General features: G+C 38.7%; 1 protein-coding gene across 5 annotated transcripts in view; it reads right to left on the bottom strand.

Moving 5' to 3' along the window:
- LOC136774331 (metabotropic glutamate receptor 7-like) overlaps window positions 1–21,784 on the bottom strand; it is an 87,899-nt gene that overhangs the window by 28,093 nt on the left and 38,022 nt on the right. For all 5 annotated transcript variants that reach the window (XM_066728550.1, XM_066728552.1, XM_066728553.1 and 2 more), the window contains 3 exons: window positions 20,753–20,884; window positions 12,414–12,593; window positions 4,808–4,977 (listed from right to left, as the gene is read on the bottom strand). In XM_066728550.1, the coding sequence (XP_066584647.1) occupies window positions 4,808–4,977; window positions 12,414–12,593; window positions 20,753–20,884 (482 nt within the window). The remainder of the gene's footprint in view (window positions 1–4,807; window positions 4,978–12,413; window positions 12,594–20,752; window positions 20,885–21,784) is intronic.

Raw genomic sequence — 21,784 nt, 5'->3', positions numbered from 1 at the left:
CAATTTCCTTCTGCAAGATATGAAAAAGCGAGGTATCTGGGTAATTAGCATCTTTCCATGGTTCGGGTAGGTTTATATGCTAAGATAACAGTCCTTTCCATCGACGCAGATTCTATAACGAATTTCAGCAAGGATTTTCAGAGGAGTACCTTAGAAGTTTGTCAGTTAATGACCGCTTCGATGCAGATCACTCTAATAGCCCGAAATCTGATTTTATGTTTGAAGTAATAGGAGAGAATGGCGCGGAGCTATTTGGGGCTCTGGGAGCATCAAAAGATCGCTCAACAGAGCGGAATGCAAAGTTCTGCTGTATAGTATCTGCTGGGAGCTCCAGTTTTCACATTCGTTTAAGTTTTACTCGCTGATCCGTCCGAAATCTTTGGCCATAAGTCGCGATGCGGCAGGAGAGAATTATAAATCACATGAATAATTTCACGCTGTGCGATTATGAGCTTCGGAAAATAAGCTTCTCCAACATTTCTTGAAACAAACGAACAAAAAATTAACATGGTGCATTTGCAAAGCATAGGAGCTCGCATCAGTCCAAGTCGGAAGTTTGTTCATGAATTTTATGGAACTACGTGGAAGAGGTGAAATAAAAGATTACCGTGTACGGTAATTCATGGTAGTGTTTTGTTGTATGAAAAAAAACGTGTATTTCATGATGGTTTTTTCACATATGCTTGAGGGAGCAGCATACATATATAAATATATTTTCATAGCCAAAGTCTTCAGGGGATGGAAAGCGAGAGAAGTAGGTGGGAGAGAGTGCATTACGACGACGTTGACTATTGAAGACGATAGACTGTATAGGTTGAAGTGTCACCAAACTTTGGGCTATCCGTTTAAGTTTGGGCTTTGGCCAAAAAATTCAGTGTACCCCGTTAAAACAATATTTTGTCCTGAACATTCTCCAAACATTCACTGATATTTTTCAACTGATCATATTTCTGCACGATAAGAGTAAAAGTATAAGACTAACGATTCTCTTATTTTTTTAAAGGGTGTTCGAGCTTTCGACTAGAGGATGGCACTAGCCAAAGCTTTATCGTAGCACGGATTTTGCATTTGGATTAATTTCTGAGAAATGTGCAAGAGGAGAGCAATACAATTTCATGGGTAGGTACACTGAACACAAAGCTTCTTCGACGTTAAGTCATTTTGTCACTCATTACCAATCTTTTCAAAAATTCTATCTTCGTACATCTGTACCTTCACTGTGGTTTAATTTGCTATTTGTAAAATTCACTGCTCTCTCTCTCTCTCTCTGAATTTTTTCTCGATTTGAGGTATGAAACAATTTTTCTGAGTCCAAGGACATGTTTTTATAGAAGCCAGAGCACTCGAAATACTAACTTTAAAAGTAAAATTCTCAAAGCAACTTGATGAAAGCTCTTTTAAATATTCCATAGTATAGAATAAATTTAATCTTTTATCAATTAGAATTGCATGAATTTTAATTAAATTAACTCATTCCCACAACAGTCTTTATCGTCAGAAGGAGAATAAATAATCAAAAAAATCATTTATATTAAAATGAGAGACTTCTATCCTCTTTTGATTAATTCTTCTGCCAATAATTTATTTCTGTTTTACAAAAATTGAAAAAAAAAGAAGTTGATGTATTGTAGTGTTGCTTATTGGAAAAGAGTATTGCATTTGTTATTAGATCCATTCACTGATGAATTATTTACTCAGGTGGTCGAAATTCGAAGGAGTTCTGGTCAAGTTTGGCCGAATATCCTGGCTCTAATCTCTTGATAGCGATTCTCCTGTAAAGGACGAAAACTGGACCAAGGAAGCTATACGAGCAAACTGGACGGTTAGTTAAGTCTGGGCTTGCAGAGTTAGTTTGACTATTCACAATGTCAGTTACAAACTTTTAGACCCAGGGATGAGGCAACTAACTGACGGATACACGAGCTGCTTAATGCTTAGCATTAGTTACATAATCCCCTCATAGGACTGCAACGATAAAATATGTGTAGCTGATAGCCCCAGCACTAATGGCATTTTTTTTCTTTCGGATCAATGGATTAACGACAATTTCAATTATTTTCTCAATTTCGCCTCGTCTCACTTTGTTGCTCACGAATATATATAGTATATATTATTGGTAACTAGAATCAGCAGTATGAATATTAGTTATTCGATTTTGTTTATCTATAGGAGAGTTATTATTGTTGATATTTATGTTGGATAACTTTCTATATCTACCACTGATAATGCTTGCGCCTAATGCTTCTTCATCCTTGAGCTGCAGTTGATTGGAATATTCAACAATACTCCAACTAAAAGATAAATTCGCAGTCTGCAGTGTTTTCAGAGGTATATATATATATATATATATATATATATACTGATAGAGGTTATTAGCTGCTTTATAGGTTGTTCAAAGATGTCGAGAAGATATATTTAAGAGGTATGAGAAATGATATTATGTTTGCAGATATCAGACGTCTCGATCGAGCGAGCCACGTGTGGGGAAAATGAAAAATAAAATGCCTCGAAGGCTTGCGCGACTGTGGAAGAAAATTGGAAATAATGGATGAGGTATCGCTCGTGCGAAAGTGAAAGATGAGTGGTTTGGCTCGAAGGCAGGAGGAAGACGAGAAGATATATATATATATATATATATATAGAGAGAGAGAGAGAGAGAGAGAGAGAGGAGAAAATTCAGAAAATAGGTGAGAAAATGCTGCGTAGATAAATATAAATAAACATTGTCGAGGTAAACCCCCTGAATACTTTTATCGTGGATAAGTGTACCATATATCCCTGCAGCTGAAACAACTATTTATTTGAATTATTTCCCCGAGACTTTTGCGCGATAGCACACAAATGGTGCATCAATATCCAAACCAGACTTTACGAGTTTCTTCGATCAGCTTTCTCAAAGCTTCGAGCAAAGGGTGAAATTGCAATGGAAATGAAATATTCAGATACAATCTGACGCTGTTCTAGATTGAAATCTGAAAGCGTAGACTGGTCTTATTGAATTAATGAGATTGTAGCTAGTTGAAGAGGCGGTTATTTTTGGTCTGTTCCATGGAAGGATGCTTCCGAGTAAATGAGTAAACAATGTAAATTCAGTGAGGAAGAAAGTAGATGCTGCGTGACGTCATTACTTGATGGAAACTCACACACTGGCAATCGCAGTTTAATCCGATAGGTCGAAGCTATCGAGATTGGTATAATCACGTAAATGAGCCGTTCAAAGACTAGTCAAACACGCCTTGCCTCTCCGAAAACTTTTAATGCCTTTGCTCCGACTCTAATTAAATATACGTACTACTGAAAAGGAAGGTTGATTTTCGTTAATTAGCTCAGCAGTGTAAATTTCTCTCATTTGGATAATTGAATTGCGTCACGTTTTATGGTAGTTCGTATATATAAGTAACTTTGATAAATGACAGGAGTTCATTCGGTGCTTTCATTCATGACGAGTTTTGTGGATCTTGCTTGCATTGATCCAGAGAGTGTGTGTGTGTGAGAGAGAGAGAGAGGGTGATAGTGTTTTAGATCACACCGTGTTACATTGCTTGTGTCCTGAGTAGAGTTCACCAAGAGAAATGGCCCATTTGACTCGAAGAGCAGACAGCATAAAACAGAATACTTGATAATTTCGTAGCAAACGAATTACGTGAAAGTTAGCTACGTGGTTGCATAAAGTGGCACATTAAGCATAACTCGCGTGCCACTCGAGATTACTCGAATCCCACTGAGTGCACTCGAATACTTCAACATCCGCAAACGATTCCCACTCTTCTCAATGTGTCCACACACACATTTTTTCCCTTCGCCTCTCCACTTCTATATGAGATTTCAAGATTTATCACTCAAGCTACTTTAACCATTTATCTACCAAAAGCTCCGCTAAATATACCACCCGAATTAATGCTATATATAAACTTTCAAAGTCTCGCTCGATTTATTCTCCTAGCTTCTACGATAATCACCTGGGTAATTATTTTCGATACGACTGCTTCGCGTTTTCTGTCAGAAAAAATAAATTGAGGCTGCGATATAATTATAATGAAGGAAGTCCACGGTACAATAGGCGTAGCTGCAGAGGGACCAAGTTGGAAAATTATAGGGAAACTAATCAATTTCCCAGTGCATTCGAGGTTAAAGTAGTTTAAAAGGAGGGGGGGGGAGTGGTAAAGAAAACGTGAAAGAAGCTTAATTAGAGACGGCGTGGATGTACTTATGAGCAATGTAAACGAAGTTGTGCAACAGCAGCTAAATGGCGAACCGAGTTGGGAGAAAAGTCAAACTTTTTTGCAAAGCTCCGGCTGAACTGTGAGAGGAGCCACCGAGACTGAAGTTGTTCGTTGCAGGTGAACGATGCGTTAAAAAGGTGGAGTGGGGGGATAAAAAATAATTATATTGTGTAATTGGACGTAATAAGGGGAGGCGAGTATGTTAAGTAGCTACGGTTTGGAAGGTTGATGAAAAAATTTTACGCGACACTCGCTCGATGCATATAGATGGGATTACTTAAAACTTTTGTCATTTGGTTCACGCCACGTGTAATTGCTTCACTCGATTTCTTCTAAACTCTAAGACACTTTGGATATTTCTTGCTGATAATAATTCTGATACTTGTGAACAAAATAAAAATTTCTTTAAGTACACCATATGATAATTGATAAATATTTTCCACGAAGCTTGACAGTTTAAATTATTAACAAAATTCGAATAATCGATTTCCTCTAAAACGAGCTGATTAATCGAGTTTTAAGAATTTAATTGTTAATCTTAGCACGAAGGTTGTTTGAGGGTCGTGCTGCATGGTTCCACTTACCTTATGTTATCCTCGTCGACGAAAAGGACGACTCCTCTCGCACTGTGCTTCGCACTGAGACGCTCGATAATTCGATCAAAGTCCTCGCTCTTAGAGTTCCTCAATATCTTCTCGCTTACAGCAACGCAGATGTTATACTCCACCGACAAAGAGATGAAACTGGCGATTCCCTGCAAAGGACAACGAACGATCCGTCAAAAGTTTCGAAAATTGCATGCGTAGCTGATAATTAAAAAACCGTCAAGTCGCGAGGAGATCATTCTGCCATCAATCGCCAATGCAGATGGAAAATAATAAAACACGATGACGTTGGTGAAAATTTGCTTTTAATTGAATTTTCAATCATCCGCTCCCAAGAAATCTCTGGTCAGACTTGGGCACGGGCTTAATTACGGAAGCTTTCAGCTACTTCAAATCGTTTCGCGAAATTTCCCTCCTCCCATTAAGGTGGAATTAATTTACACGCCTAATGACTGAATAAGCGTGGGAAATAGATTTTCTGCCTTTTCTTTCAATTATATATTGAGTTATCGATGGATAAATATAAAAGCGTGTGGCAGCTATTTATTTTACTATAGCGAATGGTCTTCCTTCGACGAGAATTTTCTCGAAGGATTAAATTATTTATGAGGATTTAGAATGGATAGAGGAGATAGGTGCACCACGAGAATCTGTTAAATTCGACGAATTATTGACACCGCGAATTAAACGATTCATTAACGCTTAACGATAACGAACAATGCGAGGGCTGGGAATTATAATTGGCCTGAGCTTCCTGGATGTATCCGGCCATCATGTTTGTCGTTTCAGGACGGCTCATTAATGACCTGCTTATCGCTCGTTTCACGGTTATGGCGCCTCGTAATTTTCATAGTCCTCGATAAATACACGAGCTCCTAAATGCATGTAACCTGCTCGCCAAACCTTGCCTCAATCATTTCTATAATAATTACTTCATGAATAAGATAATCAGGGTTTGACGAAATACATTTTTGCGAGGTTGTAAAAGCTAAACTGCACCAAAGCCTTGATATCTCTTTTTAACAAAAGACTGGCTATAATGATACTTTTATAGGAGCTAGGGAGCATTATTAAATTTTTCTTCAATTTAGTTTAATAAAACTTTACCATAAAATGGATCAGTTCTGTTCTCTCGTAAATCGTTATTCAACTTTGCGTTAATTCCACAGCTTATTCCTCGTATTCTTTTCACAATATCCTTTCTTTTTCACCAAAATTTGTCCAAACGAGCTGGATGATTGGTCAAGATTATATTTTCTTTTCGACGAAGCTAATGAAGTCTTGTGCCACTCATTTAAATACTATGAAGTAAGATTGATATTTCGAATTGTAAATCACCTAGATTGTGCCTTTTTTCCTTGCTGCATTTTATATTTGCATATTATCTGTGTCTTCATATGTGCATATACATACATATATATATATATATATATCACTAAAATATTTTTGCCAGGCTCTCTTTTCTTGCCATTTCTCTTCCACTAGAAGAGCATTCATCTAATCTGCATTCATGCATACAAGTCAATGCGACTTATGCTGTCTTATAACATAATCAAAGAGGAATTCGCGAAAGGAGATATATTCGCCAAAAGATTAAACTTATCCTTATCATGCATATATTTGTTCCTCCCTTTTTCCTAGTCAAGAAAGAAGAAAGAAGTTCCTTTACTAGTTTTTTCATACTATTATTAATTCAAGTACACTGTCATTCACCGACCTTCAATTTTCGTCAAGAATTTCACGTAATCCATGAAAGTCGTTTCTTCTATTTTCAGAGATATATGTATATCTATAGGATTAGAGGGATTCCTTTTTATTCGCATAAAGAGTTGACAAAGTGAGCTTACCTTTGTCTCTTAACTTTGTTCTTTTTCACTTTGGCCACAGTTTTCGCGCTACGTTAGACTAAGAAAAGAGAACACGTGTTATTACTTCTCCTCTCACATATTCTCCAGAAGACGCAAACTCCTCTTGTTCTACCACTCATCAATCATCTCTGTGTAATCAATTGGAAGACGTCGGAGAATGAAGTAAGAGCTCTCTTCGGCGCTCCCGCAGACTTTGTCGAAATGATTCGATATGTTGGAGCGATAAACGTAACGAGATCGTTGCAACTTTGCCGATTTTTCTGCTGAATAACGAGGATTCGATGCCCCCGCACCTTACTCGTACAGTCCAAGATGAATAAGCGAATCCACCTGTCTTATTCAACTTTACGAGAGACTCGAGGGAAACAGTTTGATGGAAATCAATAACCAGCTCCCCCCCCCTCTCTCTCTCTTACTCTTGCAGAAAAATTTTGCATTATTTACTTACACTGTGTTCAATATATTGCAGTACATAGGCATTCGAAATTATTCTATTATCCTGGAAAATGGTGGTAATTAATATGTATATTTATTTGTATATTGCCCCTAACTTGTGTTTAGCAATTATTCGCACTGCAAATAAATTATTACGAATTTAATATGGGGAACTCACTGAAAGTATCAAAACTTGGTAACCAGAGCCCAAACATGAACGTTTGATATAACGAAAGCCAATTGGTATAGTAGTAAACAGTAGTGCGATGCTGAAGAGTTGATTTCGGATAGGAGCCGTTATTTAAACCAACCGCCTTTCTTTCGGTATCGATCAATCACAGCTTTTGAAATCACAACGGGAATAGATGGAATAACTAAATAAACCACTTTTGATGGACAGTTTTTCATCTACAGGTTCCTTTTCCATCAGCCACGCACCGGCTTTATAGTTTGCCGTACACAGAAGAAAAAAGAAACAATCGATAGTGTCCACACACATCCATCATTCATTTTCGTACAACATGCCTCGAGCTGTGTCGACGTAATATGAATTTTCTTGAGATACCCTCCTGAATCAGAAGAATGATCCTTATAATTCAAAAGGACCAATTAGATCCTGTGGTATCATTACGAATTCTTATATCAAAACAGTCATACCGTATATACATCAGCATCAATTTAATGCAAGTTTGTCCATGAAGAATCTCGGGCATTTGTCCCTAATCGATTTTACGATTGAGCCTTTATCGCGAAAAGTCTTCCCTCGCAGAGAGAGAGAGAGAGAGAGAGAGAGAGAGAGAGAGAGAAACTAATAATAACTTATTAATTGACTTTCTTGACTCGGAATTCGGGAAACTCGAGAGCAGAGAGGATTCTTATCGCTCCAGCAGGAATCAATTCAACGATTAAGGATGATAATTTTCAATCCGGTTTGCGAGCATCTTTTCGAGCATTCGGAGCTCTGTCTGTATAGCGTATGGGGGGAAAGTCGGTGATTCGTTAATGGGAAAATCTCGCGATAAGGCAAATTGCATCGATGGAACAGGCGATCTCGTTAACGGGCAATCGGCGTGAAGTAATTTTTAATTTTTGTCCAGTGACAAATGGCGAGGCTGACAGTCAGATTGCTTTCGCGATTGCCATCATATCGAGCAATTTGTCAGCTGCCTTTTTTCCACTGTCAAACAAAAAGCGACAATCAATTATGGCCAAGGTGAAAAATTGCGAGTGGAGGGGAGAGTGGCTGGCTCTATCTCGCGGTGTCACCGATATAGACCAATATCAGAATTAACTCGTTTGAAATTTGCGAGGTTTGCTTTCGAGTGTGTGTGTTTTTCCACGCTCGTTCGTATCGATAAAACCTAATCCGATTGGGAGAAAATTTAGTTAGCGGGGAAAATACTTTCGCTCCGTGCGGCCTCGATAAAATCTGCTCGATGATTGACGCTGCGTGTTCTCGTTATGCTTGTCCTTCGATTGCAGCGCTCGCGTATAGAGCACGAATATCATTTATTATAAGCAAGATCCACGAGAGTGCTGAATTTTTCATTGGTCAAATATGGATTAAAAGGAATAACGTTTTATATAATTAATTGGAAAGAGTCGTGGAAGAAAAAAGGGGGAAATTCCCGTTGAAGCCAAATTGGAAGATTCTTCATTTGTGTGAGTAAGTGTAGAAAATAGCTGTGGGTGTACACACATCGGAGCATAAATTGGCAATAAGTGAGAATGCAGAAAATATATAGGTATATAGCTGTGTGGGTATACATTGGTGTATAAATTGGCTGTGTGCGAAGCAAGCTGGTGGAAAGTTTTGACTAATGTTCGCTGTGTACGTGTTTCTTGGAGGAAATACATTCATTGTTTTGGCTGTACAATGCTCGGGGAGTAATCGTATTTATGCATATCGTACCGGAAGTTTATACTTTTCTAAATAAAGCCTCGATAAAGAATTTAACGCGACGCTACGCTGTTAAAATTCGTAATTCGAAGCACGACCTTGTAGGAGTATTGGAAAATCCCTGCATTTCTATTTTTATTTGATAAATTTGATTTTTCATTAATAATAATAATAATAATAATAATAATTTACGCGGCTCCGGTCGTTTGTATCCCGAGGAAATTATTAGCGCGAATGTCTGGCAGGTTTCTAATAAGGGACGATAAATTTTGTGCTGGTGGATGGTGTGGGGACTGGGAAACCGTTTCAAGGCGAGCAGGTGCTCTATAGCTGAGGAAACGACCTATAAAAAAAGGTCAATGTACCGGGTCACCAAAGATGACCAGCTTCTCCTTGCATAATTTATTTTCATATTTCTCTTTAATATTTTCCATTATTGGTCTGAGTAAACTGGCTGTACTTTGAAATTGCAGAGTAAAATGGATTTTTCCTCGCGTCAATCACATCTTTTCAAGGACATTTTCCACGTAATATTTCAATTTCTCTGATATTTTCTTATATTCTAATATTAATAGCTCGCAGATCATGATTCTTTCCTTCTATCATTTTCTTTCCAGCACTTTTTCATTTCCCCCAGTCATCCAGTTTGGATTAAAAGTCTCCTGCAGTAGACGTTCGCCTCTAGTATGTTTACCTTAACAATCGTCAATTTCTATTAAATGCACGTCTCTTGTGGAGATTACTCCACACTCTTGCATTGGTTATCCTTTTTGACGAGTCTCTTCTACCCATTTAGCGAGTCACTCGATCGTCGAGGGAAACGTGCTTCAGCAACTGGTCGAATCCTTTAGCGAAGAATCATGTGTTCTTCGGATTAACAAACTGCGAGTAACGCGAGACGAGAATGTGGCTCGTTAAATATTTGCAGCTTAGCAATTAGGCGTTCTCGTAACTCGATTATCCCGAAGATGATAAAGAAATTAGCCAACCCCTTAAAGAGATTTAAAAATATAATTCCTAATCACGATGGGAGAGCGCCACTTAGTCTCACGGTTATTATCATTATTAATGCAAAAAGGATAAAAGTGTTTTTAAATGAGGCCATCTTGAGGAAAACCTGAAATCCGCCCGAATAACGAAATTGGAAATTCATTTCTGAAAACTGCAGCGTGAAAGAGTGAAAATACTCGAACCATTGCATGCTGCTAATCGACTGCGAGACTGAATTGTTCGCGAGCTCTCATTAAATAGAAATGACGTGGAGGGGATAATCAAAAACGGACTGAAAGCGGATGAGTTTTTACGTGCCACTTAAACCGGACGTTTATTTTTATGAATCTGCTGTCTTTCAGCAACCCAGGAGCTCTCTCGTTCTCAACAAAATACGTTTATGAGGTTTTTTTTTACCTCGAAAGCATAAAACGCACAAAACTCAGAGGGGAAACGCAATAACGTTCCGAATGAACTTGGAATGGGCTATAAAAAGAATTAAATAAGCTTAATAGTCGAATGAAAAATGCCATTGGAATCCGAGATGCATCCGTTTGGAATGAGATATCGGTTTGTTCCTTTAATTCGCTACATCTGCTTAAATTATTGTCGGAGGACATAAAATTAGACCGTGGAAAATCTGCAGCATCACTACTTTCTTTTTTGAAAAGCGTTAATCCCAGCCAGGGCACATAAAGCAGGTTTAATCTTGGCTCCGACCGGTGTGTGTGCCTGTGTGTTTCCGAAGCTCCAGAGGCGAAAGCAAAAATGGGGCTGAAGCGGATCGGGGGGTGGCGGATCGTCGTCGCAGTGGTTGGCTATTAAAAAAGGACTAATTGAATCTGAAGGAGGTGGAAACGGCAACGGAATGTGTCGCTGCAACTCCATTATTGGTAATGCCTCGTAAAGGTTAATTAAGTCCACGGTCAGCGGCTATTCTTAATTGGTCACGTTCCGCGTGAAGCTCGGCTCTCCGCTCAGCTGAAAACCGACCTCGATTTACTTCTTTTGTAAGAAAGCCCCATTGGTTGCGAGCATTGCATTAATTGGAGTTCGACCGCCAGTAACGGACCTCCAGAAATTCGCACAGCGAGATTCTCCGGCTATGGCAAATTTCAATGACTGATTGATCCAACGTGGCGTGGCGTGGCTTCCTTGCACAATTGGATTATGATTAATATAATTAGTGCACCAGGTGGGATATATCAAAGTGTATCGAAGTATATTGTTGGTATTGGTGAACAGGCGCTGCACGGTAGGAAGAAGCTGGAATGTCTGGCACAGAGGGCTCCTATTCTCCTGGAATGATGACACGCGACCCTTCTCTCCTACGAAATTCCGCTTCCGACCTCATTACAAGTTTACCTCAAGGCGTACCTAGAACGGATACCACGTCGAGGGCTATTAGCGCGCTCTAATTAACAGAACGCACCACCCCAATGATTCCACTCTCATTGGATAGAACAAATTTCTTATTCAGACTCTACCGTTTATCTCAATTTTGCGCGGACCAAACGTGCCAACCCTGATAAATCTAATTTCATCACCAATCACTGCTTCAACGTTACAGTGAAACTCGAAGAAATTTTTCAGCCAACCACGAAGAGGTTTTTCATTCTTGATTCGTGTACGGGTGTTTCGCTTAATTCTACGTAGAGTGTGGAAAGACGTGAAATTTTATTTTAGCGAGTATAAAGTGCACGAATATTTTGTACAAGGACTTTTTTGGTCCGAATGTAAAGTACTTTTGGAAAAGTAGGTGAACAAAATTTATATCTCTTATATCGATGAAGATTAATGAATTTTTATAGGCGCGTTCCGAGGTGAATTAAATGAGAAACACAATGCACGGAGAAAATTCTTGGTAAGTGGATTTCCTCGTGGTTCCTGGTCGAATCAAAGAAATCAGTATTCTTGAACTCAGGAAGAATCTGGTATTTTAATTCAAATACGAAATAAAAAGTTTTGAAAACGATCTGCTTTGTGTTATTATCGTTCGTGTCAGTTGAAAATTTATCTAGTGGACAAATATTGCTCTATTTGCATATTTGATAAAACTCGAGTTGAATTTCGCAATGAGATTCGATAAAATTAATGAATAATAATAATCGTAAAGTTGGAGTAAAGTTGGGAAATGGATGGATGAAAGATTAATGGTAAAGTTTGGGGTTCCCATGAAGGTAAAGAGTTTTCCAAGTATCAATTATGAGTTTGAGGATTCAATAAAATGGCGTATATGGTATATAGTAAAATGAGAAAATGGTCGTTGGGGGGAATGGTGAAATTTAGGGGGTAAGGTGGTGGGGGGATTTTGCGAGTTCGTGGTGATCGTGGTTCACGAAGAAAGGGGGGAGGGGGGGGGGGGAGTTGAGGTGTAAGCAAGAGAACTTACCTTCTCTCCGTAATCACCTTCAACGGCAACAGTCGAGACGTATTTCCATCCGAGCTGGTGGATCACCTCTGCCATGGCCTGGGCCTGGAAATTGTCAGGCGGCACCACTCTGCTAAAATACTCGAAGCGACTTTTGTCCGAGAGCTCGGTCGTCGTCGAGGCGTAGCTTATTTGTGGGATCTACGATCAAAAAGGTTATTCCTCGCTTTAGAACTTTCAGCGAGTGTGCTCGCTTAACCTTAATTGCTAGTATATGTGTACAGGTACCTACAATCGAATTACTGAGAAACCGAGAGCCTTAAAACTCTTCTCACTTTATCTTCTTCTAACTCATTTTATCCCCACCCTCCATATATATATATATATTACACCACCTAAATGAAACTCTTTCGAGCTGCTCTACTAATTGGCTCGAGTTACCAAATATTGCTATCTTTAAGATTAAAAAGGAATTTCGTATCCCTTACTCGATCAAATTGAACAACTTTCAAGACTTCCGGTTTAAAATAAAGATGTCTTTCTACAGGTTTCAGGCACACGAATGGGGACCACTCGGAGGATTAAATTACGTTCACTTGACAGTGCTGGATGAATGACTAAAGCCAGTGTGGTTTTATCTGTCAAGTTGGAGAGGGTATAAGGGAACCTAAAAAGATCCTGCAGTTGATAGCACTGTCCCTTGGCAAGTTTGTTATAGCAGCTGTGCTAAGTTCTTATCACACTACGAATGCATTATGGCACATTGCGAAGACGATAAATGTACTTCTAGCCTGCTCTGAATTGTCATTTCAAGCACCGAGAGACTCATTAGTTAACCAACTTAAACACGATCCCAGAAACTAAGCTCGTTATGCCATAATTAGCACTTGGATACTTGAATTTATATTGTTTTCTGCCACAGACGATTCAAATTCTCCATGATCCTATTATGCTTGTCTAACCTTCCTGTATAAATCATATACTTGTGCCATGCTTTCCGATAAACCTGGTCTGTTATGATTAACTTTAATTTCGTGCCGTTTGTTTTCGTCGAGATAATTAATTATAACAAATGAGTTCGAGAATTCCGACCAGTACAGCTGACATGGTTTGCTTTTACTGCTGATTTCATGATGTTACCGTGTAGCGTGCTGCATAAATTAATTTAATTGATAAATTGGTAAATTTCATTATTGCAAAATCTAAATTATTTATATATGAGACTACCTGGAATACAAATATTTTCTTATTTCTTAAATTTCTCATTGGTTATGAGAAAACCATTGATTCGTACTACTGAGAAGAAGTTTGTGCCAAAGAGGCCGCACCATTTGAAATTCTAAAATTTGAAATACCTATACTTTCGTAGTATGCACCAAAATGTTGTTTGTTAACAATCTAAATACCAACTCATATATAGTTACGAGTCTCGTATTGTAATGAAAATTTTCGTTTCATACTGCTGAAAGTTACGGCCACTATATTGCTGATGTTACTACTGCTCGTATAATCTTTACAGCCATTTCCATGATGTATGTTTTATTATCAAATCATTATATAACGAGTATTACATTTATTTGAAAAATTAAACCTGCCTTATTTGAAAAAAGAAAAATTAAATTTACCATATTCTCGAGTGTCACCATTTTCACGTTGCAGGTACTTTAATTTCAGTTTCTATCACTTGCATCTTGAGAGAAATATGATTTCTGTGAGAAGAGTGCGATTAAATTTATACGCTACTCCGTGGCCGTTTATATCAGCGTTTTATATTCACTTGCGTAATCCGTTGAAGGAATAACAATGCGCGGTTTCTCATAAATATAATGTGACGAAATAATCGTATAATCTATATACGGTACATCTTGGAGATCGATAAGTTATTGGCGAGTGGCGCACGTCGTTATGTTCCGTGTCTGTGGCAACTTGGCGTTTGCATGAACATATCGTCGAAGCTACGTCCCCCTCCTATGAGACTCGCTCTCTGCATACAAAATTCCCTCGCGTAACTTGCTGGCCAAGAGTATGTATAGTTTTGCTTCACACACACACACACACACACATATATATATATATATATATATACATACGAGCAAAACCGAGTAGAATTGACACCTGTGCTTCGTATTTATTCGTGTCATTAATATAACTATGTATACAGCGTCCGCCTCTTAAACTGTCGTAAAGCATAGATGGAAGAAGACGTATGTATCTTCTTAACTGTAGGAGATACCTAAATTGGATATAAGACTTTTCTGAATGCAAATAGTAAAGGACTTTGAAAAGTTCTTATATGCAAAAATTGAATATCTCCTATCATCATATGGAGACATTCCCCCCTTCCCATGTGCACTCTGAGGCATTTAGGTCTTTAACAATTATAATTATAAAAATGTTGTGTAAAACCTGTGAATGCACATAATGAAAAAATCTAATGCAAAGATCAAATATGTCTTATATAATCATGCAAATCTCCCTTAAATTTTTCCATCTACCATCTCAGGCGTATCAGTAATGGACCTCTATTAGTATAATAAATATCAGAAATACATAGATAAAAATACTATATAAAGTATAATAAACTTTAATAATCGAAACCTAATTATCTTCCTAATAGTATATCGATTGTTTTTATTTTCGGATCAGTTTGGAGCGTATATAAAATACTCAGTGTTGCCAATGGTACAGAAGTGAGCCATGGTGTGGCTGAGTGGCAGAAAGAGAGATCAGTTACCCCTCGTAAGAAGCCACGTCAGACTTTTATCATCAGAAGAACATTATCCGCCTCTGTGAATTTTCTCCCAGCTAGTTTATCCTTCGTCGATCCGCTCGCTCCACCGACCGATTTATAATCGTCCTTTCTATCTTGCCTATATAGCATTATCCTTCAAATCTTCGAATTCAGTGTTTTCTTCTTCGTTTTGTGACTAACGTCCCACTGGGGGGCAATCGCGGGTAGATCCGTTTAATTAGAGCCTCTATTAGACTTCGGCAGACCAGTCGTTAATTTATTCATTTGGTTGCCGCCTTGAGTGCTCTGGAAGTGCAAAGCAAACTGGGATCGAAACTGGCAATCGGCTTCGAGAGGGCCATTAAACTTCGTATAGAATGACTATCGTTCTGCTATCGGTTTGCACGCAACATCTATTCAAAAGTGATTGTTCCGATAAACCATTCTGTTTTTATTCCCCATCGCTTCATCCACATTTATTCCCTTCTCTCTGAACCTTACCACTTTCAATTTTTTCGTCAAGAGTCGAAAAAAGTATATATTATAATACAAAAATAATTGTCGACCCCATAAAAGCTTGTTTATAATCTTAAGTATTGAACAATGGAAAAAAATCTGTTTAAATAAAACGCAGGAGGCTAAAAAAACCAGATTAGAGCTAAGAGCTTTGTTAATTATGGTATGGAAATTAAACGCGTCAGTTCAGTTTCTCGTTAGCATTTCCGTTTCCGGGCAAAAATGTTTTCCGGTATGTATACCGGAAACCAAACACAGATATGTTAATAAAGATTATTATGCAGGAGATTGCAATGATGAAAATTAAATAAGTATATATAAAGGTTTTAACACAAGAATCGCGTTAAAGAGTCTCTAAAGGGGTTGTTAATATTTGAGTTAAAAAGATAATGTGTAATGAATGGAAAGTTGATTTCCCGGATATTGTATAGGAAGGAATAAGAAACAGAAGATCGAGATGGTTGCAAGAAGCTAGAATAAAGAGCAAAATTTTATTTATGTGAGATTTTTCATAATTTGTCAGTTTCTGTTGGTCGAGTCCATCGGATAAACTGAAGCGTTTCTTTTCAGGTTGTCCGGTAGTCTCGTTTGCGGGAAAGGACATCTTCCAGGTTAAAGGAGGTCGACGCCCGTGTCGACAAGACGACGAACGGTGCCATTGAAGTACGAATTTACTTTCCGGTGGTACCCTGGCAAGAAAACCACGGCATTTTGTCGTAAAACGTCCGGCCAAACGGGATCTCACTGACCATCGCACTATCCCTATATTCTCCTTCCAAGTTCTCCTTTAACGATCGCCTCGCCTCGCTTTATCGCAAACTCCTCTTAGGCTATCGCAAAACCAGACGAAAACGCGTGTTTATACAGGCAAAACAACATAAAATCTGTATTCGCGTTTTATTACAATAGCTGTGATCTTATACTCGTTAAGAGGATAACTTTGGAATAGAGGGTTGAACGAAATTGAAGGAGGACCACTGTGGTATATGTTAAATAAAGAGAACAGGAGAAGTACAAATGCGGAAACTCCTTAAATTTCCTATTTTCTAACTATATATATTCTGCTTTTGCGAATCGTGCTTTTCTTCGCGATGATTTTGCAAGGAGTTACTGTTGGGGGGAGGGTTGGACAATGATAAGGAAGTTGAAAGGGTGTGAGCGAGAGGTATAAACAGAGGGTGAGAACAAGGGGGAGGGTATGAATAGTACCTCTATGGAAACAAGCAGGAAATGCAATTTGTGGGTGACCGTTGACCTCAAAGTGTAGCGAGTAACGTTGATTAATTATATTTGCACGCCGAACAATCATTCCACCGGGTTGAGCCTTTAATTGTATATGACAAACCTGAATGGATTGTATTTGTAAGTGAAACAATCGAATCTCCAAGCAGCCTTTGTAATAATTTGATCATTTAATGGAGTCTCTCCCCTGACTCGGATCGAGTATTTTAAAGAATATTAAAAAATATGACCTTTCTCGTCCGAATCAATATTTTATTATTCCCTTTGAGTCATGAATCTTATTTCACTAAAAATTTCCCAACTTTCCATGAAGCAGGGTAAGTTCTTTTCGAGCGTACACTTCAAGCTGTGTAAACGTAGCTGAGAAGGAATCTAGTCGGGAGCTGTACTACATGCTCGATCACAATTTCTCTCTTCAGAAGAAAAACAATTCCGGCTTCACGATCAATAAAAATAAGGGAACAAATCGAAAAAGGATGAAGCTGCCAAAGTTGCTCGGTGATTTCTTAGGTAACACTGGGCTTCTACGACGAGTATACCGAAAAATGAATTCTGAAAATGAATTATGACGCAGAGGGGAAGTATTTGATTGGCTGTTTCGAAGTGTAGTAAAATTGTAGGAAAAAGGACGATATGCATGAGAGTCGATTTGTTAGGAAGATTTAAAGGAAATAAGGGTTTAAGGTTGTAGAGAAAGATAGAGGGATGACAAGGTCGGGGAAGGAGAGAGGGGAAGAGAAAGAGAGAGGGGGTAGAGAGTCGGTGGATAAAGCTGAAATTGGATGAATCTTATCGGATTTTGTGATGCGGGCACGTAGATCAAACGAGTATGGCTAGACAGTCACTAATGTAGAGACCACAAAAGAGGGTAGAGGGGCCTCATCCATATACAATAATGTTGCGTTACCCACGTGGTGCTTCTGTTTTGCCAAAAGCTCATTAAAGAGAAAATCGACATAACTGTATACAACTATAATTGACAACCGAACTATAACACTGAATATATCATTCTTCTATCACACACAAAATGAAATTGATAGCTTCGCCATTCGCACATTCGCAGAATTTTTTCAAATTTCAACCTTTCGTGCCATTGATTAGTTGCAAACATTCGAGTCGACCAACTCGATACTATAAATCTCGAAAGTTTACAAACGATTCTGAACTGTATAGGAAATTTGTGCTATCTGCTCGTACGAAACTGGGCATTAATCTTTTCCGCAGATAGGTAGAAGAATAATGCACTTTGTGGGGGTAAATTTGTAAGTTTTTCTCTATAAAAACTGAGATGTACAAAAGTTGTTATTTTGTTGCGAGAGAGAAGGGAAGGTTGGTGTAAAAAGTTGAAAAGCGATGAGCTTTGAGAAGGTGTCGTATAAGAAGCGGAGATTTTCCGGTGAAAGCGGAAGTACCCAGGCGCTTTCGCGGCTTATCCATGTATGAGTGATCGATCGTCTTGTCAGGTCGTGTCAAGCGCCAGGGCTTTTCACGGGAATCTCCGTCGCCACCGGTTGGACCCACGCTTTGCCCTTTTCACCCAGCACGATGGCCATTTTCACACTGGGCTGCCTCCTCTCGTACCGCTCATTCTCTTTTCAAGGAAAATTATAAATCTTCCAACTTAACGCAGCTGCCTGCACTTAGCGCATCTGAAAATTCCAACGGAAAACTACGACTTCCCTTTGGCCAGCAAAATACGTCACGCTTCGCTGGGCTTCGTAAATAAAGTCTCCCTTGTCACTGAGATATACCACTGAATTATCCTAATTACTGTCTGGAACTCGATACAACTCCACTGCAAAAAGTTTCATTTATCATTCGATTCAATAGAGTTTTTCCTGTTTATTCCTCTGCTATCCACGTACATATACACACATATATATATATAGCTAAGCTATTTTTCAAATTGTTTTGCTGTAATCGATTAACATTTGATAGAGGAGGGCAGAGAATCGAAGGAAACAGCAGTGGGGTGTGTGTTCGGAGCAAGCGTCGTTGGCTGGGAAGCGAGTGAATTCCAATTGGTCGTAGACCGAGGTATTGTATACCCCGTAGTTACGGAAGCTCGTTGTTTCGCGTGGAGAGTTTCAGGGATCTTGGCAACACCTTGGCTTCCCATGGCACCGCGACATGCTCCATTGGATCTTCAAACTAGAACTTGCTTCGTGCAATTAATCGTTTGCCACGTAAAAGCGCCAACTGACGCCGGAACTAGACTCTGCTAACTCTCGTCTGGTTCGCGACAAGCCGCGAAACTCGCTTGTCCAACGCGACGCTTGAAAAAATGGCTTTGCTCCAAGTAAAATATGCTAACCGCGTTTTCTCTGCCCCCCCCCCTCAACCTCTAACCCAGAGACATAATGAAACGCCAACTATAAACTAGACTCGTTGTCATTCGTCCTCTCCCAACAGAATGAATTCTCGCTCGTTCCATTTGGCTCCATATTCCTTTAATTTTGTGCCGAATGGCAAGGATAAACATTTTTTCCTAGGATATTCCTCAATGGAGGATTGTGGAATTATGGATATCAGAGTGGTTGTACCGCGATTTCGTGGAAACAAATTGACGGTATGAAATAACGAGGGTGAAGAATCGGTAATGAATCGGTGGTTTCTCCGAATTAATTGTTTGTCGCTGCGAAATAAATTTGGAGCGAGTTATATATCGGTGTTGGTCGTTCGAGACGTCAGAGTGGTTCGATATAGATTTATAGTAGATTTAATCGTGGAAATTCAGTGGCGCTTGTCAACGGGTGAAAATTAGAGGACCGATCCATACGAGAGTGCTGGCTGAAAGGATCCTCTCCGGAATCCTAATATACGCCCGTCAAAACGGCCCCTGGAAGCTCAAGGACTCTCTGCCAGGATAATCGGCCATAATTAATTCACGGGATTACCGATTTTACGATCGAACGGTCAGCAATCACGCGCGCAAATCGTTTGACAAATCAAATTCCATATGCCCACGTATATATACCCTCTAATCGATTTTCTCATTGAAAAATTTATTGTTTTTATTTATTACCCTATAACCATATCTATATACCGTTGAATAATTCTAGGCTGGGATAAAATGTTATTAATATCTTCGCGTAACCTGGAAATTCCGGAGAAAATCAAAATTACTCGATCAACATTTTTCTTCGACTACTTTTTTAATTATAATCAACATCGAACCTCTGAAGATTTTAAACGAGAGATCGTTATAGTTTTTGTTTAGTTTATTTATAGAACTCGTGTTTTTACGAATTTAAAAATATGCAAATGTTGTTTATACATTCGTGTGGTTCTGTTAGGAAGCAGAAAATTTTGTATGAGAAAAGTCAAACCTGATAAGATTATACCGAGGCTCGTTCAAAGAGGATGCTTGAGAGATCGGTAGACGATAAGTATAAAAGGTTAGAAAAAAGTTTACTGGAACAATATTTCCATAGGAATATTTGTATAAAATATTTTTCATGATCCACCATGCAAGTGGAAGATACGAGAAGAAAAAAGATTAATATTTTACTTATTTTTAATGCTTCCACCATGTTCTTTATACGTTTCGTGCCATCTGATAAATTTTCTTGACCATAAAAGTGCCGGTTGATTATACAGTGAAAATAACTTGATCAGATTGAAATAAATATTGTACCTGGGAGTAATACGGAGGAGGAAAGTGTAATAAGTTTATGTTGGTGGATATGGAATGGATGGGGAATGGAATTGGGGTAGCTGCTGGCAGAATGCAAATCGAATTAGATTTTGAGAAATGTGATCTGCGTGAAGGATGAAGTACGTGCTGGATGGTTGAAGTTTTTATAGGCAAAGCCATGTAATATCGGTCAGAGACAAGATGCATTAAATTTCGAATGAGAAAGTTACGTACCTTGAAAAGTCGCAAGATATTGGCAACCATAATCGAGACGACGCTAAAAGAAGCACCGATAACGCCGGTGACCGGTTTGTGCGGTACGTATATCGGTGGCTTTTCATCCTCGCACTTGTACTCCGACATATCCTGAAAATAATCAAATTCTCGTGTTACGAAATTTGTAGGAAATTTACTTCTTTTTCTCATTAATATATAGACTATTGTAATTAATTATCGTAGTAAACACAGTGGCTAAATTACAGTGATATATACATGAAATGATGTTACTTTTCAAAATTATTAATGCAATGTATGCGGCCTGGCTTAGAATCGTGTCAGGCAAGGTAAGGTATGTGGGAGAGCAGAATCCATTATGTATAAGCCTTAAGTGCGACAGCATCCATTTTCGTATAGCCTCCCCTTCCTCCCCTCCCCCCTTCCCATTCCCACACTCGGAGCCACTCGTACCGAATCGAACACAGAAATGCAAACTTGCGATTGGGTTTTCCATACCTCGAGCCTCCGTTTTCCTCATGGCCATTCAAAATGGAATCGGAGATCCTTTGCCGAGATTTACTAGCAGAACTTTTATATTAACATCGAGAATGAAGAAAACTAACTGGAAAACGTCGAGCATGAAATCCTCTTAAAAAGCAATCGATACTTTGAAAGAAAAAATGGCGAGTTGATGAGAAATTTTCTTCAAAGTTTGATGAAAAAAAAGGAAGAATCTCTGAAACGAGCGAACAAATATTCTACATGGGGTTTTATGATAACGAGATTGCTCCTTTTTCTTAACCACGAATAGCAAATATTGGTAAGAATGAAAACCCGAAGAATTTTCCACGGAACGGTCTTCTTTGGAACTTGAGGCGGCTTCCGGATAGATAAGAGCAACAACACGAAGACGTATCTTCCGTCGGTGAACTTGGCGAACTTCACCAACTTCAATAATCTTGTTTTAGCTTGGTAACTTCATGAATCTTATCGGCTCTTACTACGTTAATTCTGAGAAATTTCATAACAGTTATTCGCGATCAGACTCTC

The sequence above is a fragment of the Prorops nasuta genome, unplaced genomic scaffold (assembly GCF_024137725.1).
Source record: "Prorops nasuta isolate Cenicafe-Biocafe unplaced genomic scaffold, Cenicafe_Pnas_1.2 PNAS00006, whole genome shotgun sequence".
Lineage (NCBI taxonomy): Eukaryota > Metazoa > Arthropoda > Insecta > Hymenoptera > Bethylidae > Prorops > Prorops nasuta.
The sequence above is the reverse complement of the archived record's forward strand: the minus strand, read 5'-3'. Positions and strand labels throughout refer to the sequence as shown.